Genomic DNA, 9,912 nt, shown 5'->3' with positions numbered 1-9,912 from the left:
ACTAGCTTTTAACTAACTCTAACATTGGATCTTTAAAAAAAACTAACTCTAACATAGGGATTCAAAGAGGACCATTGATTGAGGAGAAGGGCAACGAGAGTGAGAGGTGGTTGTTGGCAGCAGCAAAGCCCACCGTGTGATGTCCATTCATGAGCCCATCCCTGGCCCGAGCGAGAAGGGGAAGGAAACCCGGCCCTGGAGCCGCTAGTAGAAAGTTCCGTCTCCGCATCCCCGACCTGGAGAGCGCCGCGCCGCCACGCCTTTCCCTTCCCTTCCCTTCCCTTCTTCTTCTTCCCTTTCGCCCGCCACCATTAGCATTAGCCACCCCTCTCTCCAGCCGCCGCCCCCAACCCCCCGCAACCCTAACCCTAGCCCGCCACCCCGGCCGCACGCGCTTCCCCGGCCCGCGCCGATGGAGCCCGAGCAGCCGGCGGCCGACCCCGCCGCCGCCGCCGAGCCGGAGGACGACGACAACGAGAACGAGGAGGAGGAGGAGGAGACGGAGCCGGCCGACCCGGAGCAGGAGGCGGCGGAGGACGCGCTCCTCGACCGCGCGCAGGCCATCATCTCCCGCATAGTCGAGCAGGAGACCAACCCCAACCCGCGCCTCATCCACACCCTCGCCACCATCGCAGAGGAACAGGAGGCCAGGTACTTCCCTTCTCCCCCTTCCGCGGTCCGGAATTCGCCTCCTGCGTCGGATTGATCCATCGATTCGTTGGGGTCTAGGGCTTCCGCTCCCCGCCACCGCTCGCCCGTCGTCCCGTTATTCTTGGGCAGCAAACTACAGTATTTTTTCTTATGACATTTGTACCGTTTGCTTGCCGGCTAGGAACAAAGGCATAAAAGATGGATTGGCTACGCAAGTCAAGTCCAGCCAATGGAATGGACTGGACTGTACCAGTAGTCGATATAGAAAACAAAAAACAACAAAAATACCGTCGTGTGCTTGCCAGTGTGCCATCATGTGTACAAAGAAGTTGGGGTTGACCCTGCATTTATTTTTGTCAAGTTTTCGCAAATCGGTGCAAGTTTAATCTCTTTTTTTGCTTTTTATATATACAATCCACAGCAAGTATATGTATAAATGCACCTGCTTTATTGAGATTCGTAGCCTTTTAGCACACAGTGTTTGCCGAGCCAGCCACATTGCTCCCGAAACGTTCCTTATGAATTCTTTTAGATGCTACACTCTAGTCTGTTCTAATAACATTGATGAACTAGGAAGTCGCTGTATATGAAAGATGGATTGCTTGCCTCTTTTAGTCTAGGCAAGTTTTAGCAAACTCAGTTTGAGGGCCTGCCTTTAGATGGTACTCTGTTCGAATAAGACATATGATCTTGCACTTGTTCGGTTTTCATCGCACCAAATTCTGCTATGTGGTTTACAGTGTGGAGCCTCGTGCTTGATCGAGATGTATAGCTCATAATGTTTTTGTTGAATCAGTCACATTGCTCCTAGTAGTATTTCTCTTTGGCTCATCATTACCATGTCTATGTCCCCTGTAGACACCTGCAGGAATGTGCCAGTGATCCGTCCTTCAGTAACACAAACACAAGGGGCTCCCATACCATAGGCAAGCTGGCGAGTTTGATCAGGGTGCGTCTTCTGCTTTTCTGCGTCCATCTTCCGCCTAATAACCCGACTCTTACCTGTTTATTGCTGAAATTAATCGTTGCCGCCTCATCCGTGCCTGCAGGAGAACGATGATTTCTATGACCTAGTGTTTTGCAAGTTCTTGTCAGATACATCGTACCCTTTGCCAGTACGCTGTGCTTCTGCTAGGCTGCTCCTAAGCATCCAGGATGCATTTTCGGTTAGCTCACCCGCTTCCCTCCCTCCCTCCATGCAAGCACACTCTTTTGCATTGCAATCATACTTCAATCTTCTTCTGTTTCCTACACTACATTCTATTAACTTGACCTGTGTTTGTGTCCTCAGCCTCAGTTTCCTCATGCTTTTGAAGATGGCACCCTAGAAAATATAAAATCATGGATAAAGGAAGATGGTGAAGCATCAGCTGGATGTGATTGGAAGCATCTACGAAGTGGTAAAAAACCCACAGATACTGAGATGCTGAGAACATATGCTATTGGGTTGCTCTCGATGGCGTTGTATGGGTACTGTCATGTCTTACCAATATGAGTTCTTATATCATTCTTCTGTTCTTCATCAGCCTTTCTGTTATCAGTAATCTAATTGTTGCATTTTGTTCTTTGCCAGTGGTGGCCGTTTGGTAGAAGATGTCTTGAACATGGGAGTATCAGCCAAGCTCATGCGTTTTCTGCGAATACGAGTCTTTGGTGATGCCACATCTTCAGAGAAAGATGCCAATCCTCCACTAGATACCAAGCATCCTCGGGGTAGAGATGAGAATAGGGGCAAAGTACGGCTGCTTCAAGACAGTTCTGTACTGGATCTAACAAGGGCTGGAGATGCAATATCGACTGATCCAACTTTGGAAAAACAGTTTGATCGTGATGTTGGGATGAGGCAAGCACACGGTGAACAGGGGATGGATGACACTGTTTACCTACAACGTGATGATGCTGATTCTACATTGGATCCTTCTGATGCAAAGTCAGCCGATGGGGAAAAGTATCCTGCAGGTGAAAGCCTGAGAGATGAACTCTTGAAGAGAAAGTTCAGCCGTACAGGATCTCGACTAAGAGGGAAGATCAAACCAGGTGAATCCTTGCCTGAAAGCGAACGGACACCCTTATCGCCTGCAGGATTGAGAATGGGAAGTCGGGCTAGCAAAGACAAGAATGCGACTAAGGTCGAGGACCCAAAGAAAGCAACCGATTTGAACAATAACTCTGCAGCCCCCGAGTCTGATATCCTTATTATTTCTAAAGAAGAGTATGAGGACCGGTTCAGGGATTGCATTATCGGCTTGAAGGATATAACTGAAATTGTTTTGAAGGCAGTGAGAGCTGCAGAAGCGGAAGCCAGATCAGCGAATGCTCCTGAGGAAGCTGTGAAAGCAGCAGGTGATGCTGCCGCTGAGCTTGTGAAATCTGCTGCTTTAGAGGTATGGAATAAGACATCTCTGGACCTCTCAAAACATGAGTACTTTACTTAACTCTGATTCATTTTCTGCTTCAATATATGTTAGTAACTTTTGACATGCTGTGTTTTTTAAGGTCTGGAAGAGTGAAAATAGTGGTGATGCCGTTGTATTAGCTGCTGAGAAAGCTGCAGATACTGTAGTCGATGCTGCCATGTCCACTAGTGTCTCAAGGTAATGGAAGAAACACATCCCCTGTGTGTGTGTGTGTGTGTCATCTTATTTCATTATATTATTGTTCCTTTTCTGAGTTTTGTTTGGTATTGCAGAAGCTCTGACCAGGTTAATGAGGAGCATGTTGTTGAAGAAGCTGTGAAAATCAGTGAGGACCAGGATCTGGAAGATTTTGTTATCGTTGACCAGGAGCAGCTCTTGCTACTTAGGGAAAAATATAGCATTTTGTGCTTACAGTATCTGGGAGAGTACGTTGAAGCTTTGGGTCCTGTTCTTCATGAAAAGGGTGTTGATGTTTGCCTCGCATTGCTGCAACGGGGAATCAAAGACCAGGAGAGATGTGGCCACGTTTCACTACTTCATGAAATTCTTAGATTAATTTGTGCCCTGGCCGCGCACCGGAAATTTGCTGCGCTATTTGTTGACCGGGGTGGTATTCAGAAGATCCTCTCTGTCCCTAAGATTACTCAGACATATGGTGCTCTTTCTGCGTGCTTATTTACTTTTGGTTCCCTCCAGGTAAACATAGAAACCTAAACTGGCTGGTCATACATTACGTTGATCTGTTAATGGTTTCTCTTGACCGTTCATTTATCTTATTGCTAAACATGCTATGTTCTTGCAGTCTACCATGGAACGTGTGTGTGCGCTTTCAGCTGACATACTCAACAATGTGGTTGAACTAGCGCTGCAACTCTTGGAATGCCCACAGGATGCAGCAAGAAAAAATGCAGCCATATTCTTTGCTGCCGCATTTGTGTTCAAAGCTGTTCTGGATTCATTTGATGCACAGGATGGGATGCAAAAACTTCTGAATATATTACAAGTTGCTGCATCTGTAAGGTCGGGTGGTAACTCTGGAGCATTAGGATCCTCCAACGCGAATCAAGGGAATGACCGATCACCTGCTGAAGTTCTTACTCAATCAGAAAAGCAGGTCGCGTATCATTCATGTGTTGCACTACGGCAATACTTTAGAGCTCATCTCCTTCAGCTTGTTGATTCCATCCGGCCAAGCAAGAGTATACGTAGTATTGCTCGGAATACTTCCAGTGCAAGAGCTGGTTACAAACCTTTTGACATCGGCAACGAGGCTATGGATGCTATTTTTCGTCAGGTCCAGCGGGACAGAAAGTTAGGACCTGCTCTCGTAAGAGCTCGCTGGCCCGTGATGGATAAATTCTTGGCCTCTAGTGGTCATATTATCCTGCTAGAGTTATGCCAGGTAAAAATACGGTATTGTTTTTCTTTTGTACTTCCTCTGAGAAATACAATGTTTGCAGGTAAGCTGATTTGATTTACTACAATCTGTTTCAGAGTCTACCTACTGATCGGTATCTTCATGACTTGGCTCAGTATGCATTTGGAGTTCTTCACATCATAACTCTTATGCCACACAGCCGCAAATTGATGGTGCATGCTACATTAACTAACAACCGTATTGGTATGGCTGTTATACTAGATATAGCAAACAGTGTTGTTGGCTATGTTGATCCTGAGGTGTGTGTTTCCTTCTCAAGCTATGCATTGACTAAGCTTTACAAATCCAACACTATTTGCCTTGCCGAAGTTCTTCCAAATAATATATCCTTTTACCATCCTTTGTGCATTAGGTGATTTGTCCAGCATTGAATGTGCTTGTCAATCTTGTATGCCCCCCTCCATCGATCAGCAACAAGCCGTCCTCAGCTGTCAATCAGCAACCTGCAGGAAGTTATTCAGAGAGCAGAGACAGGAATGCCGAAAAAAGCACTTCAGAAAGAAATGTTGCAGCGAACCAAAGTGAATCTCGGGAACGATATGGTGATGGCACACCTGTTGTGTCATCTGGAGTTGTTGGTGACAAGAGAATATCGCTAGGCGTAGGAGCAGGGGGTCCTGGTCTTGCTGCTCAATTGGAACAAGCTTATCGCCAAGCTCGAGAAGTAGTCAGAGCCAATAACGGTATAAAGATTCTTTTGCAGCTTCTTGGCACTCGGATGGTTACGCATCCTATGGCTATTGATCCTATTCGAGCCCTTGCCTGTCGTGTACTGCTTGGCTTGGCTAGAGACGATGCAATTGCACATATACTGACGAAGCTCCAGGTATTGTGGACATCAGATCAACACACTTATTTTCATACTCTAGCTATGACCTGTAATATAGAAATTTTATCTTACTGTTGCATGACTACAATCTCATTAATGAGTAACTGCTAGCGACTACTCCCTCTGTTTCACATAATAGGGGCTGTCCCTTCCCCCCTCTTGCCTTGTTTCAAAATGTAAGTCCACTACAGAAATTAGTAGTGTAGTTAATGAGGTATTGCCGTCTTACAAAGGTTGAATAGTACCTATTCGAACTGAATCATGGGATGGTTGGCTAAACATGTTCGCCTTTTCCTTTCCCACTCAATTTCTCTTTCTTTGTCTGTGTGAAAAATGCCATGAGATGAAAGGGAGGGAGTGGCAAATAAGCGTATTCTTTGTTGTGATAATAGTGCTAGCAAACTGCCCCTCTCTGATATCCTTCTTTTATCATCTCTTTACACGGCTCCTAGTCATGGGCATCTTTGTTTTTGCTGATTTGCCTCCTAGGTAAGTAACTTAATTATTAACATGTTATTTCAGGTAGGGAAGAAATTATCAGAACTGATTCGTGATACCAGTACCCAGTCATCTGGAGGTGATAATGCAAGATGGCTAAATGAACTGACCCAAGTGGCAATTGAGCTCATCGCGGTAAGGAACACATACTGTGTTGTGTTATTTTGAGTTGCCCAAGATTTAATATTTGTAAGAGTTGTTTGCTGGTATTTTGCTGTTCATCAGGTCAATGAGCACCCTGCTTGTTGTATCTGTTTGTTATTCCTTGGTTATATGGATATTGTATAATCAAGCATGCTTGTAAAAGGTAAAAGTAGTGCTGATGTGGGAGTACAACTTGTGGTCCTTTGACATTATACAGTTATGCTTGCTTCCAGTGGGATGTTTTATGCGATAGACTTCCCTAATTTAAGATATTAATGTGTACCTAACATACCGTGGTTTGAATTCATGGGAAAGATGAGCTGAATGAATGCTTTCCCCCCCTCCTGATAGGTCTTGACTAATTCTGGTAAAGAAACAACCTTAGCAACTGATGCTGCTGCTCCAGCGTTGAAGCGCATTGAGCGAGCTGGCATAGCGGCTGCTACTCCCGTCTCTTACCATTCCAGGTTTGACTTCATGTGATATTTTCCTTTTTAATTACTTTTCCAGCTTCAGGATCCTACATTTGCTCTTCTTTTGTGTGTGTAGGGAACTGATGCAACTGATACATGAACATCTCCTTGGATCTGGTTTGGCTGCTACTGCTGCCATGTTGCAGAAGGAGGCTGACCTTGCACCTTTGCCATCAACTGCTGCAGTGCTACCTGTCCACCAGTCTGCTGCCCTGGAACCATCATCTGTTCAAGTGCAACAACAGTGGCCTTCTGGCCGTGTTCAGGGATTTCTGTCCGACAAAACAATGATTGCTGCAGATCAAGCTGGCCAACGATCAGATTCTATTGTGCCTTCGTCTAAGAAAAAGGCACTGGTATTCTCATCCAGTTTCTCTAAACGAAATCAACCCTTTGTTTCGTTTTCTGGTAATAGAGCAAGCAATAGCCTGAAAAGTCCTGTACCTGCCGGAAATGTGGACAGTATGACTTGCTCTGCCTCTGCTGCCAATACTGGAGATGCCGAGATACCGCATAGAACACCAATGCCCTTGCCACTTAAGAGGAAGCTTGTTGATACGGACTTCAGTTCTGCATCAACAGCAAAGCGCCCTGCAATGATGGATCAAGCATCCCAATCTCCTGTGTTCCAAACTCCTGCTCCTACTCGCAGAGGCCTCTCTGTAGCAGTGGATTCTCCTACTGCCGCATTTCATCCAGGAAGGACAAACTTCAACAACATTTCCACTGAGAACTTCGAAGATTCTCAATGCACACCTGGAGTGGTAACATGCACACCACATCTTGGTGCAAATGATCAACAAACAGGAAATTTGGAGCGCATGACGCTCGACTCATTGGTTGTACAGTATTTGAAACATCAACACCGCCAATGTCCTGCTCCAATAACAACTTTGCCACCAGTCTCTCTGCTGCACCCTCATGTTTGCCCTGAGCCTAGCCGCAGCATTTGTGCGCCAGCAAATGTAACTGCTCGTATGGGAAGCCGTGAGATAAGCAGGGAGTTTAGCGGGATCCAAGTGCCCCGCAGGGACCGACAATTTATATACAGCAGGTTCAAGCCATGCCGTGTTTGCCGTGATGAGGCCTCGCTGTTGACTTGCATGACTTTTATTGGAGATGCATCACGGGTGGCGGCCGGGAACCATAGTGGTGAATTAAGAGTATTTGACAGCAACCTTGCAAATCTCATAGAGACACACACGTGTCACCAAAATCTTGTTACTATGGTGGATTCAACATCTGTTGGTGGAACTGAGCTGATTCTCTCGTCTAGCACAGATGAGGTTAAGCTCTTTGATGCTTTCTCACTGCATTCAGGGCCCTTGCACACATTTGATGGCTGCAAAGCTGCCAAGTTTAACCATTCTGGGACTTTATTTGCCGGCCTTTCTACCAATGGAAATCACCGTGCAGTTCTATTATATGATGTCCAGACGCATAATGTTGATATGGAGCTTCCTGATAACTCCAGCCTGCCAGGTTCAGGCCGGGGTGTACAACCCATTATACATTTCAGTCCTTCAGATGAGATGTTGCTGTGGAATGGGGTCCTGTGGGATAGACGAAGTCCCACCCCTATCCATCAGTTTGACCAGTTCACGGACTATTGTGGTGGTGGCTTTCATCCAGCTGGAAACGAGGTAATCTTTTTCTTGGACTGCAGTTATTGATTATTCTTCAATTTATATTGCTTCAAACTTGTATTGGGGCATGCATTTTTGCCCTCACTAGGCCACCACTTTTCTTGCATTGCCACAGCCATTCCTCTACCTTCTCAGCAAAGACGTTTGTGTCAGTCGTTCTCAAACCACAACAGTCTTGGATGGAAATTTTGAGTCATTTTATTATACTCACGAAGTTGCATTTATGCATATATTTTGGATGCACTATCTGTGTTTCTGGGTTCTACACAAACAAGTTACAGCCGACATAAGTCCAAGCAAGGGTGGTGTGAGATTTTCTGAGCAAACTTGTTGGCCTTTCCTTAATTAAACAATAAAATTTACTCAGAAGATGACCAGCTGAGGTCTATTCCAACTCAGCCACTGTGCCATTTATACTGCAAGAAGGCCTAAGCATAGTAAGAGAAGCATGGCAGTAAGACATTTATCGCCTCTAGGTTTACATGCACTGAAAAAAATGTAAAAACATATGACATGGCTCGGGAATGAACCATACGACTACTTGCTTATAGTATTTGTGCCAAATAGGATGTTCAGCATTTGATTGCTTATTTTTAGTTAGTGCAAGTTCAGAACTGTATGACCTTATTCTGTGTTTTGCTGGAATACTGATGTGAATGAATTTGGTCTCCTGAACGTCACTGTAAAATCTTCCTTTACTCCATTGTTTTGGGGGGAATTTATTTCTACTGTGCACATGTTCTCATCTCTGTCCACATTGTTTTGCAGGTGATCCTAAATTCAGAGGTGTGGGATCTGAGAAAGTTTAAGCTTCTGAGGAGTGTCCCTTCCCTGGACCAGACAGTAATTAAATTCAATGGAAGTGGTGATGTTATCTATGCCATCCTCAGGCGCAACCTTGAGGATGTAACATCATCCATCAATACCCGCAGGGTCAGACATCCGCTGTTCCCTGCATTCCGCACGATCGATGCTGTCACTTACGCAGACATTGCAACTGTCCAAATAGACCGTGGCGTCCTTGATCTTGCTGTCGAGCCCAATGATTCCCTTCTCGGAGTTGTTGCCATGGACGACCCAGATGAGATGTTCTCCTCTGCTCGCATATTTGAAGTTGGCAGGAAACGACCAACCGACGACGACTCAGATCCAGAGGACGGAGGGGACACGGAGGATGACGACGACGATGACGACGACTCGGACGTTGATGTCCTCCTTGGGACTGATTTAGGGCTCGGGGACACGGATTCTGAGGATGATCCAAGTAACAGCAGTGGCGATGATGATGGTGGTGACGATGAGGATGAGGATATGGACAGTGGGGATGAAAACGATGACGATGATGAGGAAGGTGACTTTGATGTGGGAGGGGATTTGCTGGACTTCATCGGTGCGGGTGAGGGTGATGAGAGTGACATGATTGAGTCCTTTAGCAGCGGCGAGGAAGAAGGGTGGCTCATGTGAGAGCAGATGACGATTCTTTTTTTCTTTCTACGCATGGTCGCATCGCGGTGACGAGGGCGTCGAGGTGGGGATGCAGGAGGAGGCAAGGCAGGGCTAGGCTAGGAGGAGCTGAACGAGAAACGATGTCTTTGGGTCACCGATAAGGGTGCAAACAAGAAATCCAAATCTGTAGGCTCAAATTACAACAGTTGTAAATTATTGCCTTTTGGGAGAAAGTTTACGTTAAGTGGGTTGGGAGTAGCTGTGGTTGTTACCTGTGAGAGTGCAACGCAAGTCTGAGGCAATTAGATGTTGTATGTAAAATCAAGCTGGTAATTTATCGCTGTCTCTCATCAGTTCAAAATTTTGGAAA

General features: G+C 45.8%; 1 protein-coding gene across 1 annotated transcript; it reads left to right on the top strand.

Annotated features, from left to right (window-relative positions):
- Window positions 1-397: 397 nt before the first annotated feature.
- LOC123428539 (DDB1- and CUL4-associated factor homolog 1) lies at window positions 398-9,912 on the top strand. The gene is made up of 14 exons (XM_045112761.1): window positions 398-651; window positions 1,510-1,600; window positions 1,701-1,817; window positions 1,943-2,121; window positions 2,225-3,035; window positions 3,148-3,245; window positions 3,341-3,764; window positions 3,871-4,470; window positions 4,563-4,745; window positions 4,859-5,332; window positions 5,858-5,968; window positions 6,329-6,444; window positions 6,527-8,093; window positions 8,865-9,912. Exons 1-14 carry the CDS (start codon window positions 413-415, stop codon window positions 9,558-9,560), a joined length of 5,706 nt encoding a protein of 1,901 aa, XP_044968696.1. The 5' UTR covers window positions 398-412; the 3' UTR covers window positions 9,561-9,912.

The sequence above is a fragment of the Hordeum vulgare genome, chromosome 2H (assembly GCF_904849725.1).
Source record: "Hordeum vulgare subsp. vulgare chromosome 2H, MorexV3_pseudomolecules_assembly, whole genome shotgun sequence".
Lineage (NCBI taxonomy): Eukaryota > Viridiplantae > Streptophyta > Magnoliopsida > Poales > Poaceae > Hordeum > Hordeum vulgare.
Note: the sequence above shows the minus strand (reverse complement) of the source record. Positions and strands in the feature narration are given on the sequence as shown.